Source organism: Betta splendens, chromosome 2, assembly GCF_900634795.4.
Source record: "Betta splendens chromosome 2, fBetSpl5.4, whole genome shotgun sequence".
In the NCBI taxonomy this organism is placed as follows: Eukaryota; Metazoa; Chordata; class Actinopteri; order Anabantiformes; family Osphronemidae; genus Betta; species Betta splendens.
In genome coordinates this window covers 10,032,630-10,057,573 of record NC_040882.2, presented here as the reverse complement: position 1 = coordinate 10,057,573, position 24,944 = coordinate 10,032,630, and the positions used below count along the sequence as shown (strand labels likewise).

The window sequence follows — 24,944 nt, the reverse complement described above, 5'->3', positions numbered from 1 at the left end:
CTTCACTCGCTACCTGACATTCATGGAGCATTCTCACTTTCCAACACGCATTCGTGTGAGTGTGCGTTGCCCCTGGTTACGGCTGATGTCTGTTTCACGCCGTCAGTCTGAAACGCCCACTTCCAAAACATGAAAGTGTGCGCGCACACGTCCCATCGCTGCGCTGCCTGATCAGCGGCGAGGAGAGAGAAAACAACGCGTTCAGCGTTTTTAACTGACGGTTGCTGGAATTGCGTTGGCGGCTTTTAGGAGAAACTGTTTACTCTGATAGTTACACTGATACAGTGAAACGATGGCAAACAGGGATTTGGTTTATTCCATTCCACGTTTAGCGTTCAATCAAACTATTTAATTCCAGCAGTGTTATTATTATTTCTCGTTTTTGTCGCGAATTAGTTCCGAACACAGTCTGAGCCCAAACAACTTAAATGTGTTCCAGCGAGGAAAGTCTTTGAACGCTCGCGTCACATGATGCAGTTGACGCACGAGTCTGCGTGCGCTTGCTCGTCCTCTCCTCTGGTTCTTTTAAGGAGAGCGAAGCCTGCTGCTCGACTGCCTCCTTTAATTCGGTGCCACGTGTTCCCTTCAATGAAACTTTGATGATGAAGCTGCAGATGAACCTTGAGGACTTGTTGAGTTTTTCCCTTTGATTTCCACAGATGACATTACCTGAAACGACTTCACTTTTGCTTCTTCTCCTTCCACTACCCAGTTAAACAGGATTCCCACACGTTCTCCCTGATGCTTCTTTAATTTAAAGTCCACTAATTAGAAAGTGTAAGTCCCAAAGCACATACATTATGTCTATATGTTACATTTGCATGTAACATTCAAGCACATGCAGTAGCTACAAATAGGCTTTTTAAATTAAGTTATTTCCAGGGTTTTTCTAACATATGAAGTCTAATGTTTGCATAATTGTAAGATTCTCAGAGTGAATGTATCAACAGCAGAGTTCAATGCATTGGTTTTATCTCAAGGTTCCCAAAGTTTCACAAACTTATAACAAAGATAAACTGCTCACAGGAACAAGCTGCTAATTAACAATCATCCTGTGGTGCTGTGTTCAGGAACAGCAGGTCATCTGAGTGGTCAAAACGCACACGACTCCACAGGCTTACGTGCGAGGCGTTCAGGGACGTTACAGAGTGCAGCAAATGTCAGCGTTTTATGAATGCACAAAACCCTTTAATGGTATTTTCCTGACAAGCACTAACAACCTTAAATTGATGTGCTCTTTTTAATAAATAGAGACGGACGATTCTGGGCAGATATGAATAAATCATTAGCACTTAAAGTGAAAGATGGAAAATCTAAAGGTTCAGATCCAAAATGGCGAGTCTGTGCAGAATTAATATCACTTTTGTTTGTAGTGTTTTGCTTTTATCTGTATGTGTGTGTGTGTGTGTGTGTGTGTGTGTGTGTGTGTGTGTGTGTGTGTGTGTGTGTGTGTGTGTGTGTGTGTGTGTGTGTGTGTGTGTGTGTGTGGAGGTTGCCTCACTTTTGAGACCTGGTCTCTTCGCTACAAGACCTTATTGAATTACATGTGTGGGAGATATTGAACATTCGCTGCCGCTCACTTCACTCATCAAATTCCAGACGAACGCGCTCCGTGATTTCACTCTGCTGTAATAACATCACTCAGTTGGTGGGAAACCTAGAACAGTTATGTTATAACACTTAGGGCCTTTCTCTTGGTGTCTTCGTCTCTCTCTCTCGGTCGCAGAGTGAAATCGATGCGCGGCGCTGTGGAAGCTCCAGGTGTCGGCCTCTGCTGCATCACCTGATACAGATGATGTATGGCCCATAAAGTCCTCGCAGGCACTAAAACAACACGGGTGGGTGTGATACAAATGTGCATTATGGAGGCGTCAACTTGTAACAGATAGCAGATCCTCAACTCCCAGCTGTAAAAACTGGCACGTAACACACACACACGTACACACACACACACACACACACACACACACACTCACACACTCACACTTCGTCTGCAGCCTCATCCGGCGCAGCAGCATGAATCAACCGAGCGATACGATAATACGATACGTTAGCAGTTTGATGATTCATGTTTTTCTCATGATCTGCTCACATTTACTGTACACGGCTGATCAGCAGTCACTTTTTCCTTTTATTTTTTAATCCTGCCTTGATCGCTGTTTCGATTCACGCTGCACGGTTCGAGCACCCGAGTCCCAGCAGTTGGGTTCCAGCACAGGATCTGGCACATCTACAAATATCACTTATACAATGACTGCTTAGATTTAAAATGCTCAGTAAGTGTTGCTGATGTTTGACCGGAGACACCAGTGACCTAATACTGTTTATACAGTCGCTCAAAGCCGCCGCTCTAATACGTATGATTACAAATATGAAGCCTGCTCACAAAGTGGATCCACAACACTCTGAGACAGGAGATTGTCAGTTATCAGCGCTGCTAGAGTCACTTTTCATTCACTTAGTAGAATAACAGCAAATGTCTCCATTTAGACCTGCACCGTCAAGATGACCCAGAATGCATCAGGGCCAAAGCCAATTGAAGTGAATCTAACAAAGGTTTTCATCTATTTGCTTTGGCATCTTGCTGTTTGATCACATTGGCAGCTGCTTCCAACTCAGTGTACATAGCACTTGTGGTGGATATGTTTTCTATTTCCAGTTTCTCCAACATAAGTAGGAAGTTGCATGTAAACAGAAGGTGCCCAGGGTTCGGCCCTGTGTGACGCATGTATGATGTCTCATTGCTAATGCTAATGAGAAATATGAGTCATGAAATGGCAAATAAAGCTGTAGACTCTGAGCTGTGTCCCTGATAAAATCGAAGTCTACTTTGTAAAGCAGCAGTACCCAGTGAGGTGAACGCTGGCGCTTTCAAACGCTTTCACACTCGCAGCTCTGCCGTTGGTGGACAGAGCTGTGAAGTGAGGACGGGGGGGTGGAGGTCAGTGAAGAACGGTGTTTACGTGTTGGGCAGAGAAGCACCGCAGCCGCCGAGCTGCTGTACTTAAAGTGAGTGAGTGAAAAGGTGACAACATGTTCATTTACAACTTAATTGACACTTTTTTCAGGAGGCGCTAAAGTAGTGTTTTGCAGTCGAGTCGAGTGGGTGGAGAGTTTGTTGTCACGGTAACCGCTTCACTTGAGCAAAAACACTTAATGTGATGTGTGGAAGGGGCCTTCATTTAAACGGATGTGTGCGCGGCGGAGGAGGAAAATGAGTCTCTCTCTCTGTGGACTCCAGTGACTCCTGGCTTCCTCGGTTTCACTCGGTTTGTCACACACAACAAGATGCGGCTGCTGCTGAGAGAGGGGCACGGACCCCTCGCTGACACGGGATCAGGACGGGAACACGCTCAGGAAACAGAGTGGATTAAGAAAAAGGACCCAAGGTCCAGATGGAGGCAGCTTCTTTGTGTGACTGAATGTTCTCACCACAATAGAAGACTGGAACATAATGTGCGTGTGTATTAGATCCGGCTGTAGCTGCTGTCACCTCTACTTTGGTTGTGTTGCTCAAGTTTTAAGCTGTCAAAAAGGTGACAGTTCTTAAATAGCTTAATTAATTGAGATCTCAGTAATATACAGTAATTATATGTAGGCATTATAAAAATTCATGAACCCTTTAGGAGGGTAATAATTAGCATGAAGTAAGAAAGATTAGGTGACACTTTTTAACTATTTAAAGATAAAGGCTAATACATGAATCACTTCATGTCTGGAAACGTTTGTGTGTTTGGTTTAAGCGTTTGCTGAGTAGCCGTTCGTTTGTATGTGTCCCTGATGTGCTGCGTGTTTGAATGGAGTCGCTGTCATCGTGGCCACAGCTCCCGCTGCCGCAAGGACAGGCTCCGCGTAAGAGCTTCCCGTAAGAGGCCCTGGATTCCTGCAGCGAGCCAGAGGAAGGACGCGTGAATGATCCGGTTGTGTTCAAACGAGGGCGTCGCGCTGCATTCCTGCGCCGACGTACAGCACATACAGTAGCTGCGCGTCAACGCCAGTGCACGGGCAGAAAAAGACCGCTTCATCTGTCACGCAAAGAACTCGGAGCCGGTGTCTTTCTACATCATGGCTTCGTCCTGTGTTTTCCAAAGAGATTGGGGAAGAAACAAGGATAAATGCTGCACTGCACCGCCGTCCACACACACACACACACACACACACACACACACACACACACACGCTCTGTCATCTCCGTCAGGGAAGGACTCGTCTGAGCCGATCGATCCGTCCCGAAGAAAAGCCGGACGGTCCGGCAGCTAATCACGCAGATGGATCCTCTGTCTGACAGCCGTCACAGGCAGTGAGACGTCTGCCGGATCACTTCCTGTCATCACTGACATACTTGGCTAACTACAGTAAAAACACACATTTCGGCTAGGGACTGGTTGACAATGTGTTGGAAGGACATGAGTTTGTGTGTTGGCCCCTAACTCAAATGTGAAATAGTCCCAACATATGGAAGTGCATCGTTCCAGCCACAGGATCGTGTTGACTTCATCAGTGCCAGGTCGATTACATTGTCCCCCAGTCTCCCTCTGCTTGGCGGTCATTTGCATACGGTCCCTTAGGATTGCTCTAAACCCAATTGACCACGATCACAGCCTCCAACTTAACTTTGGACCCCTTCACTGGATCTCTCTTTAATCCTAATTAGAGAAGTAGTTTAAAGGAGTGTTAGGTCGTCCAATGGGTGTTTTATTTACACGGGTTGAAACTTGAAGCCTCAGCACTTGGCAAACTAATTGTTGAGTCACTGGTACAGATCAACAGCCCTATTAAACCCACTGCATATTATGGGCTGTGCTGTGGGATAGTAAAAAATAGTACTGGCTCCTCATCATCTTTTTTTTTTTTTTTTAGATGTTCTGGATTGCCTCTTCACTCCCTTTATCTGTATTTTTTCCCTCTTGCTTTGTAACAACAGCCCCTCTGTCAAAGCCCGGCCTGGAGCTAAAAGCTCTCATTAAAGTGGCGCTCGGAGATCCAGACACTCAGCTGGAGGTACAGTACAGCACTCACCAGTTAACCTTGTCCGGATCTTCACAGAGGAACTTAAACACTCATCACACTATAAAGAACACCAGCGCTGCCCCAAAACGACGCCATCGTAGCGTCTCAACACTGGAGCCACTTGCGCTTTTTTCTTGCCCTTGCCGCGATGCTGTCGCCATAGCGATGATGTCCCTGGGTGCGTTTTGGCATCAGCATAATCATACATAATGCAAAACGTGCCCGCACACCTTGCCAACGTCTTGCCTACGCTTTGGGTTACGCTTTTAGTTCCTCCCTCTTTAGCTCGGCCCTCGCACACTCACACACATTTCTATACACTCATACTGTATATAAAAGGCCCTACACAGCCTCTCTGACCTCATAACGGTTCCCCCACAGCTGCTCAGGCACGAGCTTAGGGCTCAAAATGTTAGACTGAGGTTAAATATTCAGATTCTGCAGGCTGCTGTGTGTGTGTGTGTGTGTGTGTGTGTGTGTGTGTGTGTGTGTGTGTGTGTGTGTGTGTGTGTGTGTGTGTGTGTGTGTGTGTGTGTGTGTGTGTGCGCGTGCGTGTGTATGTGTGTGTGTGTGTGTGTGTGTGTGTGTGTGTGCATAGTTCCTGTAAGCCAAAGTGTATCTGACAGTCTGACAGAACAATGAAGACCAAACTCTGCCAGAAGTACACACACACACACACACACACACACACACACACACACACACACACACACACACACACACACACACACAGCGTATCGCTCCTATTCATAGAGTACATACTGCACGTAACACAAAAATGGGCTCAAAGTCCGGCTTTCTTCCGTGTCTCACCTCTGTGATGCTGAGGCTCAGTGGTTCTGACAGGTGGAATCATTTATTTACCGGGGGCACCCTGAGCAGCGCGGCCTCTGACCGGACCTCCTGCCGGCTGGAGACAGCAGCCGCGCCTCCGAGGACCCGAGGCAGCTGCGGGTTATCACGCCAGCCGCGCACACATGAGAGCAGCTAAAGAGCCTGCTGTGATTTGTGCAGGTGAAGCGTGCGGTGAACGGTGCATGTGTGCACGCTGGAGTGGAGCCTCTGTCCATTAATATTTATTATTCTTTGGAGCCCTTTGGCAGCCGTTTGTCTGTTTTATTTATTTATTTCATTTCACCATATAGATGAAGCATCTCACATTTATGCAAACGCACTGCAAATTGAAGTACTTGCACTGTATTTATTACCAACTAGAGTTACATTATGGGAGAGGAGGATCTGTGGAAAGTGCAAAATGTCGGTCACTTGATTTGAAGGAAAATCTGTCCTGCATCCAATTATCCACCTTCTAAAACAACATGTGCCCCAACATTTAAATACTGTCACAGCATAAAGACTTTAGGCGATAATGTCAAAGAACAGAGAAGTGGAGGTTTGAGCAGCTCCAACCCAGAGAGCAGCGTGGCAGCAGATCACGCCTACGGCACAAAAGGACTCGTAATGAGCTAAATTCAAGCAGGACGTGTCTTACAGCAGTAAGATAAGTAAGTAAGTGCTCATAGCTGTTACCTGCCTCAAATTCCTCAACATTCAATTAACATCTCATTTTCAGCTTGTAGCTTCAGCAGTAGGTTGTCAACTTTAATTAGCCTGTCATTAAACGTCTCGCCTTAGCTGATTACACGATCCTGCTTCAGTTTCAGGGATTCAAGTTCCTGACTGAAATGTTAGCGTGTGTGTGTGTGTGTGTGCGTGTGTGTGTGTGTGTGTGTGTGTGTGTGTGTGTGTGTGTGTGTGTGTGTGTGTGTGTGTGTGTGTGTGTGTGTGTGTGTGTGTGTGTGTGTGTGTGTGTGTCGCTACACAGGCACAGTTATTTACTGTACCAGTAGGACAGCTGAAGCTGCACGTCCTCCGCCGGTGCTGCCATCAGCAGAGTCGAGCCAGTGTGTCAGCGTCTGTACTGTCTGCAGGCGGTGGACGTACTGAGAGACAAGGTCATTACCACGGGACCCTTCTGTCCTGTGTCTGCCCAGCTCTCAGGTTGAGCAACAGGAGCTCTGTCAAATGGCTGTGAAGACTGCACTGTGTGTGTGTGTGTGTGTGTGTGTGTGTGTGTGTGTGTGTGTGTGTGTGTGTGTGTGTGTGTGTGTGTGTGTGTGTGTGTGTGTGTGTGTGTGTGTGTGTGTGTGTGTGTGTGTGTGTGGCTAAAAATTCGTGGACCATTACTTTTATTTCCCAGTGAAACACGTAAGCAGATAAAAGGCCGTGCGCGCGTCTGTCTGCATCATCGGCGCCTCTTCTCCGCTCCGTCTGCATCCTCATCCCACCAGCGCTATTGCCTGGAGCCGTGCGTTATCTAGGCAGGCGCGGTGGCCCTGCTGTATAATGGGATGTGCTAAGCCTGTTCCATGCTGTACCTGTCTGCCACCTCTGAGATGGTCTCCCAGATAAACCTGATGGAGGCTGCGTGAGGTGGTGGAACAGCGCTAGGGCTCCGTCCCCTTCAGCTTCCTCCAGATGTTTTCCTCGTATTAATTAGTCAGTGTGAATAATGCATGTGTGTGTCAGCTCAGATGTCCAGGAGTTAATTAGTTGCCTTGTGTCAGACCTCGGACTTGGGAGGTTTCCTCAGAAAACGATGTTGGACGCAGCTTCAGCATGTGTCTGTGAGCAGATGTTGGCTGCTATTAATTGATGCCTGTAGTGGAACGCTGGCTCTGCGGAGCATATGGCCTTTTAATGTTGCAGGCCGTCCACCGAGCGCCGGATGCCGGGGCGTCAGAGGCCGCGGCGCCGGCCACCGGGCTTTATGGCGTATAGTATTTCTCTCCATTATGACGGGCGTAGTGCGCTGTTGTGTTTCTGCTCCTTCTATTACAGCAGATCCAGCAGTAAGGCTGTCAGCAGTAACATGGCTCATTAGCCCGCACTGAAGTGGCCCTGTGCTGGGCAGTCGCCAACCAGAAATTGGCCTGTAGTGGCTGGTCGTAAGGGGGGGGGGTCTTGTGCCAGGAAATGTGCTTCTGAGACAAACACCTCTTTAACTTGAGCCGCCAGCTCCAGTTTAGCGGCGAGAAACCGAATTTCATTCATGCCACTCAACGCGCTGGAGGAACGCGGCGCTCGCCGTCAGATCGGAAGCTACGCTAAAACAAAGTGGAGCGGAACGACGCGGGAACCGACGCCTTCAAAGCTGTAGGAGATTAAAAGATGCTTCCAGTAGACGTGGAGACGGATTAAATCCAGAGTCCGTCCCCACAGCAGACATTACAAGGTGTCGACGGCTCAGGAGGTGTGTAATGAAGGAACGGGAATTAATGATGCTAGTTTAGTGCGGTGTTACATTAGCTTTGGATGTTTACAGCTGAAGGAGGGAAGAATCTATTCATGTCCTGTACAATGATATTAGGAAAAGCAGAATCCAGTGTTTGTGCGGGATTTAAATGAGAAGTCCACCACACTGGAGTTCCTCATCAGCTCATCGGGGGTAAATAATACTTTACCTCAAATAGAGCTTCATTATCCACAACAGAGAGGGCTTCAATGTGATCTCATTTTATCAGCCAAGTGCTCAAATGACCCATTTGAATTCAGAATGGGACGTCACTTAGCTCCGTATTCGTCCCAGGCATCAGGAGCTGAAGAGCCACTGTTTTTTTTTTTTTTAATTTTCAAAAGCCTCGTTTTGGAGTGAGGCACTTCATGCGATTCACGTCTGATTCCTCTCACTTAGAGCCCAGGTCTTTCTTTTTGTCCCCATAGAAACAGCTTGAGGACGGAGGAGCTGCGCTGTGGGCTGTGGTTTGAATCCTCCGCTCGCACCGGCGGCTGCTCTTTGTCCTAATTTGCCCTCGCGTGTGGTTTACAGTCGGCGCTTTGATGGATGTTAAACTCCCAGCGGTGCTTCATGCCAAAGGAAAGTAAAATCACAGAGAAACGCCCTCGGAGACCTTCCGCCGCCTGATCAATGGCGGCGAATTTACAGGCTCGTCGCGGACTCGGTGCCGCTCGTGACGCCTTTAGTGGCCAAGATGCTTGTAGACACTTTTACAGGTTCAAGGTCACGGTTTGAGTGAAAAGGAAACGTGGAGGAGGAGGTGTGTGTGTGTGTGTGTGTGTGTGTGTGTGTGGGGAAACTATGCACCGTCTGCCTGCTCATCTGCCAGAGGCGGCCGCATCGATCGCCAGCCGGGTCCGGTTTCTGCTTTTCAGAGACACACGCTTTACCGCTTATCTGGAAACGGAGTCTAACATTTTTTACTTTGAAAAAATCCTGAAACAAAAAACACAGGGGGACGATCGGAGGTTTGTGTTTAATGTTAACAGCTCGTTTGAATTAGCATATTACGTTTAAATGGCAGAGGAGCAGCTCCTCCCACGCTAACCCGGTGTTGTTCTGTAGCGTGGTACAGTGAGACATGGGGTTCAGGGACATTTAACAGCAATAAAATATAATATGACACCATAGAACCTCAAAGGGCTTAATTGGACCTTTTAAACACACACAGGTGGACGCAGGTCTCAACACAACCTCCAGCGTTCACCACCCCTGGACCGCTCCGGTGTAACGGCTTTGGTGCAGCGTGTGCAGGTGTGAGTGGACAAATATGCGACAGGCCACTGAGTGCTGAGAGTGTGCGCTCAGCAGAACTCCACCCTGCATAATGCAACAGCATGAGGAGTGACTAATGCCTGCGTTCAGGCCCGCGGACTCGGCCGATTCCTTTCACCCGCACCCTCAAACGGGGCCCTCTGTTTTACTAGCGCGTATCCATCCTGCGCTGCCTTCATCCTTGTTCCTTTGATTTCCCAGCGTTCGTCCTCCGCAGCCTGGATCACATAATATGTCATTACAGCTGCTGAGTACGTGTCCGCAGCATTAACATAAATCCAGCTTCTTATCGTTCCCACTTACTCCGGTGCCCAGATATTGTATATAGCGCCAATGTCACCCAGTCGGACAGTGAAATGTATTACCTGCGTGAATCAAGTTGTCATTTCCAATTTATGAGGGAGCTTAGCATTCAGGGCAGCGGTCCGGCTGCTGTGTGGAGCCATGAAAGGCTGCTCTCAGGCGCCCGCACCTGTGTCCAGCCTGTGCAGGCGCCGGGCGATGAGGAAATGCAGCTGTGTTGGTTCTTCCTTTCGCCCAATCGTCCAGCGGCCGAGCCCGCGTGCCTGCGCTGTCCAAGTGCCGGCGTCCGCAGCTCGCGGAGGTTGAACGGACCTCGAACCCTCGGCAAACGGTGGACACGGAGCATCGGGCTCCTGTAAAGCGGCCAAATCTGTTGGCCGCCATTGATATCCCATTTCCTCTGTCACTCCTAAGCTGCTTTGCATTCAGAGGCTTTGCGCTAAGCCCCACAGTGTCCAGCCCGTGGCCTGTAATAGCGACTATACGGCGGCTCCGCGACGATCATCGCCTCCTTTTATTATCCCGGAAACAAAGGCGCAGCGCGCGCCACACTGGGAGCCGCGCAGCCCTGACATTTTAATTGTGCCTCTTTCATATTAGGTCGGATGCGAACCAATTTGGCCGCCGGTGTTAAATTCCTCGCGCATTAATTCCTCTTTTGAATGTTTGGAAGCTGACATAATGGGCTTTAGACTTGGCAGATGATTGGAGGAAAAGAGGATCAAACACCAAACAGAAGACAGCTTATTTATTTATTTATTTATTATTATTTTCGCCCAGGACAGTACTGAACCTCCTGTTGAGCCTGTCACGTGTTCGGCAGCAGGAGCCGGAGATAAGGTGATGACTCATAGGTTGAAGTGTGTGCACTTAATGTGTTGAAATTGATTCTCTAAAAATGTTTTTAAAACGAGCAGCGCGCTCGTCTCGCCCTCCGCATCCACGCGGCTTCGGGGCCGGGTTTTGCTTAGGGTTCCGGAGCGTGAGCCGCTTCCTCCGGGGGAAGCTGCTGTTTGTTCAGCAATATCAGAGACAATATCACACAGACAGAGTCACAGCTGCCCGTGTTTAATAAACACAATATTTTCTCCCCCGCCGCCGCACGTAATAAGCAATTATTGTTTTGTTTCCAATATGCACTTGAAGCTATTTTCCGGTGCTGTTTGCAGGTCAAGCCTCGATTTCAAACACCATTACTGCTTTATAATGCCGCGACGCGGAGAATGGAGCCGGCGCGCCGACACTTTCGACAGCTTTGCTTAAATCAGCAGCCGAGTGACGGAGGCTGCTTCCTGTTTTCCTCTGCCACTCATTAAATGTGTAATATTGGAGCAGACGGCGTGAACGTAAGATGTCGTCCCTGAGCTCGGGGTGTGATTTATTTACCTTCGGATGCGTCCGCCCTCCGAGCTCATCCCTCACACGCGCGTTGCCGCTCGACACACAGCAGTCTATCAAACGCGGGTGCTGCGTTTGCTTTGCCCCCCCCCCCCCACACACACACCTCCCCCTCCCCTTTAAGCAAGGTCACTCCGCGCTGCACTAATGACCGCAATCAATTATCTGGTGCAACATTAAACGAGGCTTTAACTCCCACACCTCTGAAGCCTTGGAGCTTTTCACTCTGCGGCTCTCAGAGGTCACTCGATTGTAAAGACAACAGAGCGGGTGATTCACGCCTGCTGCGGAGTTCCCGCGACTCGCCGGCAGACGCGTTACGGCAAAATCCATAAGTGATTTGTGCCGCCGCGAAGTGCGGCGGCCGACGCCGTTGATCAAACTGGCAGGAAAATGCAGGGAAATAATAGAACAGCCGTCAGAGCAGTGGGCAGCAACAGCTCTTTCACTGTGGCTGCATTCTGTGGTTAAATGAGCGATTCAGGATTTTGGCCCCGTCAGACGAGTGGAAGGGGACGCCATCAAGGCTGTGACTGAAAATATCTAATGGGCATGTTATGAATTAGGAGCTTGGATCACACATCCAATCTGAGCTATTGATCGTATTTTGTTTGTCAGTGTTCTTAAATGCCATTAAAAGAATCCCTGCCTGTTAAGTCTTGTATTTTATCAGTTGACAAGTAGCCAAATATGCCTCAGTTATTATTAGCTGCCTTTGAAAAGCGTCTCTTTTGTGGAGTCGTGGCTGTTGGTGTCTTCATGGGTAATGGCGTCACATGCTGCTGCTCTCGGTCTCGTCGTCTTCATGGCTTCGGATCCATTTCCCAGCGCTGCAGAGACGCAGACGCCGTCTATTCCGCCCGCGCCCGCCTCCTCCCCTCCCCCGTCCGCTGACTGATTTCCGAGCGTCTTCGGCCCTTTCATCGCCGCTGATTTGCGACGTCGTTGTCTGAGCTGCTTCTTCTCCAGAGGCTCGACATCATCCAGAGAAGGAAAAGGCCGGAGGAGTTTTTGGGGCTGGAGGCGACGACGCGTCTGAACACACGAATGTTCAGGCGCACACGCAGTCAGGATTTGATAAAAGTGAAACGAAACCCAACTCCACGCTCCCTCTTTCGGTGCGAGGCCTTTAAATTTATTGTGCAATATCAGGTCACATTGCTGCTTTAGATGATTTATAACTTTGTCAATAACGTGTCAGGACACTGTGACAAATAGCTGCCGCTCAAGGTTAAGTCACCGGCTTGTTTTTTGGTCAATGCGGCACAGAACACGAACGTTCGACTCAAAACCAGCCTCCCATTCAAGAAGCGAAACCCTGATAAATCATCCTCCAAAGCTGTTGTTCATTAGATTGATGAGCTGTCAGCTAATTAACCAATGCAGCGGTTTAATGTGCCCCCCACACACACACACACCCAGCTGCTTCCATTTGGGACCTGGAGGAATGTACTGTACTGCACGCGGAGGCGGAGCCTTGCAGTCGGCAGCGACCGGAGCTCAGGGTGACGGGGTCTCATCCACAACACCAGCACTTCCAGCTGCTCGGCCGCCGGCTCCCTGCTTCTGTTGTACTCTGTCACTCCCTCCCCCCTGTGGGCCGTCACCGTGCTGTCATGACAACCGCTGCACATTAGCGGATCATTAGCAATAAGCCCGTTGAATGGCTGTTAATTTTAACTGTAATCGTTGTTCCCTAATGTTTTTCATGTCTTCACTTTCCACAGTGCAGTCTGGTGATCGGCAGCTTCTGTTTGAGTGGCATGTTTTACGTTTACTGTAGGTTCCCATTCTGATCTAATGGTACTACTGCTACTGTCCTGGTAAAAAGAATCGCTGAATATGTATTACATAATACATTTACGGGGTTTTTCCGTAGTCCTATCTGCTTTTGGCCACGTTTGGTCTGTGTTCTGGGAAGGAAAAGTTCTTCACGTTTGGATTGTGTAAGCGTGAGTTTCTAACTTCCTCTGAGGTAAACACACATTGATATCAGCCTCTTACGGAAAGTGTGCTGGGTCAGAGCCAGGATGAAAGAAAAAACAGATGTTGGAGCAAGGAGTGTCTGTTCTGGAGCAGTGGCTTCAGCCTCCTCTCTATGTTTTCCCTTTGCAGATGTTTATTTTTGTATCAATAAATGCTAAAAGCTGAGGATTGAATGGATACTTCTGGATGAATTCTGCCACAGAAATCTTTGGCATCTTGAACTTTTAGGAGCATGCGACGCCTGCAGCTGTTTTCTTGGCATTAGACTGGTTTCAAAGTGGCCAAAAAAGAAGGTATGAGCTTTTCTTGTCTTTTATGTTATCGGAGGCTGGATCTGTGATGGAGGATCGAAGGACTATGACTACTACTATTACTACTATTACTACTACTACTGTAGCCACAGTAAAAGTCATTAAGTTTGAGCAGGTTGTAAACAATTACGTGTGTAGTGATTGTTTGTACGGTCCAGATGTTCCAAGAAACCTACTCAACTCAACTATAGGGACTTTATTGAGGTCCACTCCCAAAATAAACCTGAGTAATGTTACAAATAACATTAACTGGAAAAGCAGAATCTAGGCAGAGCTGTGGTGCTGGGCTGCATTATGTGACAGGAGTGTCTGATGAAGTGGCCATTCATTCATTCAAGTTTATCTTCTTTGACTTTGAATCACTTCACAAATGTCAAAAATAACAAAAAACAAAAACAACGTTGTTTGTGGATACTTTATCATCATTGTGAAAACTCTCTTACATTAATTTTAAAACTTTTGCTTTGGGCTTCATGCGTGGAAAAGAGTAAACATGTAAAACCTGAGGGGGGGTAGAATAAGGGGCCTGAACCTCCTCAGCCCACCACGTCTGCACAGCCATGCAAACACAATACTACACGTCAGAGAGAGTGACATTCAGACAGAGTGACATAAGGAAGGACCCAGACAATAAATAAATCTGAAGGTGATGATGATAAAAAGTCATGGCACAGCCAATAGGACAGGACATGTCTCCTCTGGTGAGGGCTTCATAAAGTTTAATGACCACTGGACAGAGGATCTCCTGTTAGCACCTGGTTAACTCCTGTGTGCTGACTGAGCAGACCACTGGTCAGGCTCCACAGCAGGGTGCCGCTTACGGTGAAATAAAAGCAGTGTTGAGTTTATGATCCAGATGAGATCACATTAGCTATTTGTAGTCTTTGCAGGCTCCGCCTCCTCAGGCTGGTTAAAGGGAGGCGTGACAGACAGGTCCAGCTAGCATTTAGCTTTACTGATGCTCAGACACCAGAACCCGCAGTCGACTTAAACTGACTAATTATTGTTGTACAGTATGACTCAATATTATTCTGGATTTTGTGAGCTGCTAAACCTAAACAAGCTGTTTGAGCAGCATCGGTGGTAAGAAGCACAGAACACACTGTACCAGTTTGCAACCAAGGGTTGTGTGAGGCCTTGGAAAATCTACCCGTATCATCTTTCATCTGTGCACTGAACCTCTCCCCTCACTGTTGAATCAGGAGACTGGCTGATGTGCTGGCCATTCCTAATTAGTTTCTGCTGACCACACTTACCGCCGATATTACTGAGAGCTTCCCCCTGCAGCAGCCGCATCACCACAGTTTAAAGCTGTGATCCCACGCTCCGATAGTGTCTTGGACGTATAACATATTCAAGAAAGGACTTCTCCCGAGTACTAATGTAATTCAAAGTGACACAGCAGCATGAAATGATACAGCCATCTTTCAATTTGCTCCGAGGGGAAGTTAGGTCTCGGTATTTCGTGAGGTGCATCGCAAAATGGGGATATCGGATACACTCAGGCTCCAGTGAAAAAAAAAAAAAAAGAGTAATTTTCAAGGATTATGAAAGCAGTAGACCCTCCTCAGGAAACGGCGGGAGGTGAAAACAAGCTGATGTGGAGAGGGGAAGAGGGGAAGGAAGGCGAACAAGGTCAAGGAAATGGGATGAATGTGATGATTTAGTGATTTTGTCAAGGGGGGGGGGGGGTGATTCAGGGAAACAGACTGTGGTGGAAGCTGTCGATAAGTTGGAGGCCTGTTTTGAGAGCAGGAATCCAGCAGAAGGTAAAGGTAGAAACACAACAAGGGGTTTGGGAAAGGTTGGGAGGACAGAGTGAGACGGGGAGGTGGGAGCTGGCCAGGCTTATAAAGATGGATCAGACAAGCAGTGAGGTAGAGAAGGAAGGAGTGATGGAGAGGGTGGGGGTGTGGAAAAGCAGCCATGATGAGATGGCTTCTACTGGACCGTGAGATTGATGACTCCACTCCAGAAGGAGGAGGCGAGGAAGAGGAGGAAAGTCCTGATGAAAAGGACCAAGGCCAGACACAAAGTCTGGAGACAGCTTTATCTCCGCTCCCCCATCTGAGAGCAGAGCTGCATCTTTGCACATTTCTCCATCTCTAATAAGATCTACATCGCATTTCTTTGTTCATCATCAGTCATGGTATAAAAAACAGTAGGAGCCGAGGCGCCGCTGCTTCCGAGGAGATTATGTGTGTAGCAAATAAAAATCAGTTTGAAAGGGATTAGATTGAGTCAGCTTTCAGGCAGCAGAAATCCTGTGAGTTGGTTTTCCATCAGCGCGTCGGAACGCGCACCCAGCATGAATACGGGCAGAACGCGGCGTCTGGATGTGACTAATGCGCAGGTTTCTCATCGTATTTCATAATTGGAGCTTAAATTCTGCCCTTTATGGCCTGTCAGTGTGTCCAATTAGAGGCGTGATTCCAACACGGCGGCGCTCGTCCGGCTAACGAAGGAGGAGCTCGTTACAGGGTGAAATATGTAAAAGCCACAATGCAGCTCCGGTTTTGACAGCGGGGAGATTAGACACTGAGGGTTTTTAATCTATTCATGGGCGAAAGTTTTACGCTCACCTGCTCCGGCCTGATCCTTCGCTGTCTCCCTCAGCTGGAAAGACTCTGGGTGGAGACTCTGTGAGGTCTTCCCAGAGGCAGTGATGGAAACGAGCCCAGACCCCGGCCTGATGTATGGGCTCTAATGACGGGGGAATGAAACATGCATTGTTGGATTCCCTGCTTATCTTGGTGCTCTGGATTCATTACTGCCACTGTCTTTCAGATGCTGTCGCGGAGAACTGAAGGCGCCCCTGCGTCCCGCTGCGATGGGACACGCTGAGGCCGTGGACATGATAAGAACCCTGCGCGGCGCTCCTTTACGGCCCCAGCACTGGCACTAGACAGAGCAGAGGTCCATTATTTTTCTAATGTCAGCTGCGTTGTGGGGGCTGCGCCGGCGGATAGAGCCCAACCCATGGAGCCGTGGCCCCAACAGTTCCCGCGCTGCTGCCGCTGGTAACGCCAGCCTCGTGACCAGCGATGCCTTCTAAGGTCTCCTGCCTGTACTTGCTGACCGTGGTTTGCTGGGCCAGCGCTCTGTGGTACCTGAGTGTGTCCCGCCCCTCCACCTCCTACGTGGGCCAGCTGACGATCCCCATCCGCCGGGCGCCCAAGGCCAACAAGAACGTCACCTTCAGCAACATCCGCACGCGCTCGCTCAACCCGCACGACTTCGGCTACCTCATCAACGAGGCCGCCAAGTGCGAGGCGGAGCCGCCCTTCCTCGTCATCCTCATCAGCACCACCCACAAGGAGTTCGACGCCCGCCAGGCCATCAGGGAGACGTGGGGCGACGAGAGCACGTTCCCGGACGTGCGCGTGGTCACGCTCTTCCTGCTGGGCCGCAGCACCGACGCCGTCCTCAACCAGATGGTGGAGCAGGAGAGCCAGATCTTTCACGACATCGTGGTGGAGGACTTCGTCGACTCGTACCACAACCTGACGCTGAAGACGCTCATGGGCATGCGCTGGGTGGCCACCTTCTGCTCCAAGGCTCAGTACGTGCTCAAGACAGACAGTGACATCTTTGTGAATATGGAGAACCTCATCTACAACCTCCTGAAGCCCACGACCAAACCCAGGAGGAGGTACTTCACCGGCTACGTCATCAACGGTGGGCCCATCAGGGACATTCGCAGCAAGTGGTACATGCCGAGGGACCTGTACCCGGACAGCAAGTACCCGCCCTTCTGCTCCGGCACCGGCTACGTGTTCTCGGCCGACGTGGCCGAGCTCATATACAAGACCTCGCTGCACACCCGGCTGCTGCACCTGGAGGACGTCTACGTGGGCGTGTGCCTCCGCAAGCTGGGCATCCACCCCTTCCAGAACAGCGGCTTCAACCACTGGAAGATGGCCTATAGCCTCTGCCGCTACCGCCGGGTCATCACCGTCCACCAGATCTCCCCCGAGGAGATGCATCGCATCTGGAACGACATGACCAGCAAGAAGCACCTGAAGTGTTAGCAGAGCCGTGGGAGCGCGCGGCTGAGCTGAGGCGTCCGCCGGGCGTCTCCCCCCTCTGTATTATTCTGTGTTCTCCAGTGTTTCGGAGCGCTTCGGCTCAAACTCGCACATTAGGATGTGAATGTTGCCCAAACAGGCGGAGAGCATTCCGTCGGCCGGTCGCTGCTGCCAGCAGCGCTGCGGTGTCGCAGTTCAACAGGAAGCCGAGGGGGCCGCGTTGCAGTAAACTCCTCGTTTATGCGAGGCACAAACTGTCCCCGGTTGCTAAACGGCGGCTCACACGAACGCCAACGCGCCTCTTTGAACCCCGGCGTTCGCCTCTTGAGTCGATCACAAGCTCTAATTATGAATGTTGCTCATGTTTCTTTTTCCTTTTTTCAACTTGTTGTACTTTCTGAACAAGGTGTAAATGTCGGAGGCGCTGTCTGGGAGCCGCTGCCGCTCTGCCTGAAGACCTGGTTAAATTTACACTGTAACGCCTCGTAATCCGACTGAGTCACACGTGTCGCGTCGTGTCGCGTCGCGTCGCTCTGACTCCAGCTCAGTGTTAACCATCAGACCTGTCTCCTCTTTCCAGAAACATACATATTTTCTTATGACAGAGCCACACGAGGAGTTCTAGTACGGACAACAGGCTGCTTGTATTAAGTGAATGTTACTTCTTTCAACGTGTAATGTGCTGTTCTTCGTCTCAGGCAGCGCTGGAACAGGCTGCACACTATTCTTTTTTCTATCATTTGAATATGAAGCAGAACCGATGTACGTTATGAGCAGTAGGAGTCAGTGCTGAAAACAGATATTACACTTTCGAGTGCTTTCTTCTTTTCAATTACTTGAGATTAAATAAATTGCTTTTATAACACTTGATATTGTATTTATTACCGAGAACAATATGAAGGTTTTCATTCTGCTCGGTTTAAGAAACTGGATTACACACTCGAGTGCCTGGTTGTGGCTGTTGGAAAACACGAGCCGCAGAAATGAGAGCGTCTCATTAGGGCCGGCGCTCGCTGCTGCAGCTGTGCTCGGTTTGAGGCGAGTCCCGGCTCCGCCGGCACGCGGCGGCAGGCCGAGCGCTCGGCGTGGCTCTGGAAGCAGCATCCTTCACGCAGGTGTTGGCCAGTGAGTGGTGAGCACCGTGGGGATTGAGTGCAGCATCTGTTTAATTAGCAGCCGAATCGAATGGATTGAATTTTACAAGTAGATTGAGAAAAAGAGGTATAACAAAGGAGTTTTACGTCCAAAGGGAGTTTTTTTAGTGTAATGTGTGTTATAGGTTTGTGTCATCGCTTTGGTTGATTGTTTTATTTTCAGTGTATAAAATACACCAATTAATGCATTTTGCCATCTCTTTAACGGCGTCATGGAAAGTGATTCTTTTCATTGTGGAGAAAAGGAATAGAGAAGACATCGATCTGAATAATTTTTCATGTTTTTATTTACAGTGTTTCAAAGGTTTGCCAGACTGACAAACCAGTCTTATGGCTGTCACGATCTGCTGTCCGCCAGCGTCTATGGAAGTTGGTTTGGACCGAGTCAGAGCCACAGTAGGGGTCAAAATTAAAGTCACATTATTAAACAAAATTAGAGAATCACAGGAACCAAAAACAGTCCTGCAACCATAAACCAAATTAAGCCAAGGATATGCTCAAAATCAGATGAAGTACAGTACTAAAGCCAAGGATAAATAAAGGCTAGGCGTGAGTGAGGCGTGAACCACAAACTAAAGGCCAACCATAAAGCAGGTTATAATGGCAAAGTAAAGCTACCGTGACTGATCAAGGCTGGACAAGCTTAACACGGCTGGACGAGGGTAGCATTAGGCACCAATGCACGGCTTACATGCAACACAATGCATGACTAATAGGAGTGAGGCTAAACATGAAACAATGACGAAAACTGACAGACTCCTGCACGTTTTAAATGCTCAGCAACGCGTGGCTCACAGAGCTTACGGGCAGAATTCAAACACAAGACCAAACCATGACTTTGAAAGAGCTCAAAGTCATTTGAAAATAGCTTTGTAGTCCTGCTCACAGAAGGTCCCAGACCAAAAGGTGCAGGTGGCTGCAGACGTAGTGTCGGCAGTGACCCGACCCTGACTGAATGGCTGGGACCGTATTTGAAGGGAGGTAGAGGGGACGGTCCAGGTGTGTGCAGTTGTCCTGAGTGCAGGGAGTGGTCCAGAGCAGGAACGTAGTGAGGTGAGAGGGATCACGACAATGGCTGTGTATAAATATTCCACTGAATTGTTGTAACCAATCAGATCATTTCATCAAACTGGAGGTAAAATGGTGTGTCAGAAATTCTGCTCGGTTCTATTAGTCTTATCTGACCAGTGTGTGACCCACAGTGACGACAACTAAACAGTAGTTAGCTTAGAAATGAGCTCAATGTCCCTAATTAAAGCCAGAGTCATTTAGCTTGCCTTGCATTCATTCTGCAGTGATCAAGCTGCCTCTAATGGGACAGTAAACGTTTCTAATGTTTTATATTATAGAAATTATGCTGTGACTGAATTCATTACTGCTGAGACATTATTAAATTAAATTATTAGAGTGAGTCTCACCTTTCTGACCAATCAGAGAAGACCTTGTTATTAATTGACTTGTCAGTTTTCTACGTTTTTTCTTGATGAGATTCGTCAATAAGGGCAGAGCCTGACGATGTCGGTGTCACACTAAAGTTGGCTCGGCTCCCAAACCAACCGATGAGGCAGTTACTGCGGTTACACAAAGCTAACTACTCACTATTTACAATGTGCAGGTTGTGATGGCGTGTTGTGATGCTTTGGTTCTGATGCCGAGCGTGTGGTAGCTTTAATAGCATGTTCAGCTCACTGTAGCAGACAAGACAGGATATTTGTGGGGACACTTTTGGATCACGTCTCGCTACAGGCCTCGTGTGAACCTTTTGGCGGAATCTATTATCTGTCATTAACGGCAACTCTTCAGAATCATCATCCATTGTTTTTTTTGCAAATCTCACTTTAATTTTTTTATTATTCAGATTATCGACATCTAAACGAAAACAGCAAAACATAATTTTTCATCATCTTATGCTAAAAACGTTAATGTTTTGTTTCATTTTCCTCAGGCTTTGTCATTTTATCGCCACATATTCGCGATATGTGCGTGAAGAGTGGACAAATGAGACATCACTATAATTAGGCTGCCGCAGCCTTTCGTGCCTACAGGTGCGTGAGCTTCTCGTGCAAAGGATTTTCTGAACTCTTTGTTCCAGGTATCATCGCCGTGCGACGGAGCGGCACCTCCCCCGGGATTCGGTGCAAGAGAAACGGGAAATGTCGTCTGTTCTGCACTTGCGAAGTTAAACATGAAAATGTGGGAAGCGTTCCTCAAACGCTTTTGCTCGGTGAAAGTCTCGCGGGAGCGTGTAGGCAGCAAACGCGCCACCGCTGTCATGACTGTTTCATAATGACTGTTCCCAGGTCAGCGTCTTCACGTCACATGCTCTGATCGATTCCTGGAACGATTTTCAGACTGAAATATTATGGAAGTTGTTCTCTTCCAGTGGATCCAGTTAATATCTGGCTTTATTTATTTAAAGAACCTCTTCCTAAAAGCCACAGTGTGTCTGCGTTAACAGCTGATGACTTTTTTCTCTTCCAAAAAAGTGTTCAGACACATTCTGCCAACTACTATAGATGCAAAGCAATTGTTATTCACAGCTTCCTGTCCTCAGTGCTGTGTTTTGCATTCTTCTGATCGCCCCCTATGGCGTCTGCAATGTGATACAATATGCTGAGTAATAGAAAGTCTGCTCTGTAATTGGCCAAACAGCCCAGTGGTGGAGCGCTTAAAAGGCTAAAGCTTGGGGGAAAATGAAAAGCGAGTGATTATTTCAGTGCTTGTGGTAAATGAAGCTCATAACGAGTGAGGCGGAGTGGTGGGCAATTGGGAACGCTCACATTTCAAAACACAGCGTCGGAAAACTGGCCCGGGAGCGTCGAGCGGATCCAAAGCACTGCCGGGCCACGGAGCGGAGGCCGGCGAGGCTGCCGCGGCCCAGCTACCTGGCCCAAAGGCTACGGCGGAGTTGTAAGCGCTGCATAATGCAGAGAGCGTTTCCATAATCCCTCAATGCATATTCATTGGGTAAAGTCTGCCTCCCCAAATGCATTCTCCTCAGTCCTCAGACAGCGTGACCTCGGCCTGACCTGTGCTTTTGAGGCACAGGGGGAGGCGCGTTCGCGAGAAAATAGCTGTGGAATGAATCGACAATGTGCAATCTGCCATCTGTGCAGGGGCAGTTATGCCAAGGTGAGAGGAAGGGGCTCATCGGGAGCAGCTGGAGAGCCGCTGCACAGGCCTCCTCCTCCAGGAAAAGTGCCATCCAAGTGATGCCGGGACGCATCAGCACACGGCACCTTCCCCGAAATGGTTATGACGCCGTTTAAGGTGGCCTGAAGTGAGGGTTATTTTCTACGGGTTCTTTCATTTTTCTTTGATTACTCCCAAAGTAAGAGCCCCGGGTGATATCAAAGTTATTTTAGAGGGGTCCTAAGGTGCAGCCGGGAGGCCGCACACAGAGCCACGTGGCCACAGGGGGCGCCTGAGTGCTCCTTGCACGGCCACATGTCAGAGGAGCCCTGGGATAAGGCCTCTGTCACAGGTGGCTTTTATTTTGAAAGTGCAACATTGTGCACAACAATCAAAGGATGCATAAAGCAGCTCTAATGCAAACAGTGAGCGCAAAGACACACAAAAGGTCTGCAAAGCTGCAAAACAAGCAAAAAAAAAAATGCAAATGGAGCTGTTTCTACAGCTTCAACCTGGGAGGAGTTTTCACAGCTGCGGCTGCATGAATCACCGATAATAGAGTGTTAGTTGAGATGTTGTTCTTTGCGTGGAGGCAGATGCTCATGCTCTGAGTTAATACGTCGCATCATCACGCCGCGTTCAGTGACACACGCCCCCTCCGCAGGTCCGTGAACGCAGCGCAGCATCAATCAGTCGCTCTGGTGTTTCCACTCGCAGATTTTGCTTCAGTCGTGCTCAAAGGCTCAAAGGTCAAAACCGGATTCCGTTCAACAATCAAACGACAGCAGTCGTTAATCTCCGACGCGTCTGCGTCTGCTTTAAACACGAGCCGAATCCGCATCCAGCCCGTGTCGCGTCCAGATGCCAGATGCGTGAAACACTCGCATTTGTTTTGAAATTACTTTTCTGCAAAGCGAATTGGCGGCAGTGGAGCAGAATAAGTTTCACACTTGTGCTTGGTTTTTTTTTTTTGCTGCATAAATGACACTCTCTCCCACTCACCACTCTGAGCTTTATGGGCTGTCACCGTCAGGGGTTGCGCCACATGTGTCCAGCTGCAGATCGCTGCCCCCGGCTGCACCGCAACTCACATATGTAAAACAAAACCTAAATATTGATATGTGCTCCTTAATATTGATGTCTGCCACTGTCGTCGGGATTTGGGCGGCATGAATTATTTTCTGTCATCCATAACAGATAGGGGGGGGGGGGGGGGGGGGGGGGGGTGAGAAGCACACACGAGGCTGTGAGGTGAAGGCACCACCGGCGCTCGACGGAGATAAGTGTGACAGGCAGGCCGCATTTGAATTGTAGAGCAATAAATTAACCCCTAATGCCCCGGGACGGAAGGAGGGAGCTCACCTTCCGACAGCAGCGGGGTCATATTGATGATCATCGGGACGCTCAGGGGGGATATTTGCATAGAGCGAAGACTCGTAAATAGATAATGAGCCGCAGGATGGAACGGCCGCGGTGATTTAGGGAACAGGTGGAGCACCGCGGCGCTCGGCGCGCGCGCGACGCCGGCGCTCGCCGTGATTGAACGCACCTGATGAGCATGCGGCTCGTGTTCGCGCGTCCCGAGGGCGATAGACGCGGCGTTCAAAGCGCCCGCGAGTGAGTCTGTTTGATGTATAGAGATACGAGCCTTGTTTCCCTCCCCTCAGCTTAAATCCGGTCGCCGCTTCAAATGAGCGTCTCTGCGCCCGACGCGTTTGCTTCAGAGACGAACCGCGCGTGTCCGTCCTCTTGACTTCAAATGTAATAGATGAGGTTCATAAACTTATATTTTGCGTTATTCCATGTTCTTTAGTTTTGTTGTACATGTTGTATAATGTAATCATTATCTAGATTGTTGTCATGTGTTTACATCGTGTACAGCGGCTCTCACCGTCTTTGTGAATCACGCAACTTGATGCGTTTGCAGCGTTCAGCTCTGTGCTCGTTACAAACCGTCCCAGCCAAAACATTAAATCTAATGTCGTGTTTGCATCAACAAGACGTGACGCTTAAAAACGCATAATGTACTAAATGTCCTACAGTATAAGAGAGGGGGATCCGGTAGTTATTCCCACAGCGGGCGGCCGCTTTGAATTCGTCTTCCGCTTGATGTAAAAGGAGGAAACTAAATCCTTTGCCGCCTTTAATTAGAGCTTCCTGAATTGAAGTCGAGGGGCCAGAGGCAACATTGTACGGCACCTTTGGGAAAATAGTTAATTATTGTTCATAACAAGAACTCTTTTTAGCTTAAAATTGAGACTTTTTAACGTCCTCCTGGAAAGAAAAACGGCTTTAATTCACATTTATGCTAAAGCTTTTGCTCAAACGTGTGACCTGGTCCCATGGCAGCTAAATAATTACCTGGTGATCTCAGCACATTGAGCCTTATTTTCCTTTGATCGCCAAATATTTACTCACTAACCTTAAAAGAAACATCTAACGCCTTTAGAATGTAAGGATCCAACCGAAGGCCACAAATGACTCAGCGTTACAAAAAAGCTTAGTCGTGCTATGTGATAGCTTTTCCCAGACTTTTGTGCTGACGTGAGTCCATCTTTCTTCATTTTTACGCCCGTATACGAACGAAGCTGAAGCCGCTCACGCAAACGTTCTTCCACAAACCGCTGTAACGGCCTCTTTCTTTCTCCACCAGGTCCTTGACTTTGATTAACTTCCTACAGGCAGACGTTTAGGACTGATTTATCACACATCTCCAATAGAAAATCAAGTTACTTTTGTCCACCCACTGACTTATTGAAGTGCGCCTGCAGACTATAGAGTTTTACAATCATTAGCTCTGCTTTAAAAGCCCGGGGGAGTTCATTGTCTCATACGGGACGTAATTAATCGCTATTAAAAGCACATCCGTCTCCTCTCCTCTCCTGACTCACGTCTCACATTGAGACGAATGGGAGCCGGACGGCCGCCGCCGCCGTGATCCACCCCGAGGCCCGGGAAGGTGCTTCTTGCACGGCTTTTTGTCTCTTTGTCGATGTGTTTCTTGTCCTTCGCGCCCCTGCACCGATTCCTCGTCTCCCATCGATTTCCC

At 48.7% G+C, this 24,944-nt stretch overlaps 1 protein-coding gene across 7 annotated transcripts in view; it reads left to right on the top strand.

Moving 5' to 3' along the window:
* The window catches only part of LOC114843160 (beta-1,3-galactosyltransferase 1-like), a 71,141-nt gene extending 52,667 nt beyond the window's left edge, over window positions 1–18,474 (top strand). For 5 of the 7 annotated variants that reach the window (XM_029129419.2, XM_029129429.2, XM_055502545.1 and 2 more), the window contains one exon: window positions 16,369–18,474. In XM_029129419.2, the coding sequence (XP_028985252.1) occupies window positions 16,626–17,612 (987 nt within the window). In that variant the 5' untranslated portion in view covers window positions 16,369–16,625 and the 3' untranslated portion in view covers window positions 17,613–18,474. Of the gene's footprint in view, window positions 1–1,726; window positions 8,424–11,424; window positions 13,564–16,368 lie in introns of those variants that run through there. The other 2 variants (XM_029129453.3, XR_008692588.1) reach the window with 2 other exon arrangements.
* Window positions 18,475–24,944: the final 6,470 nt, after the last annotated feature.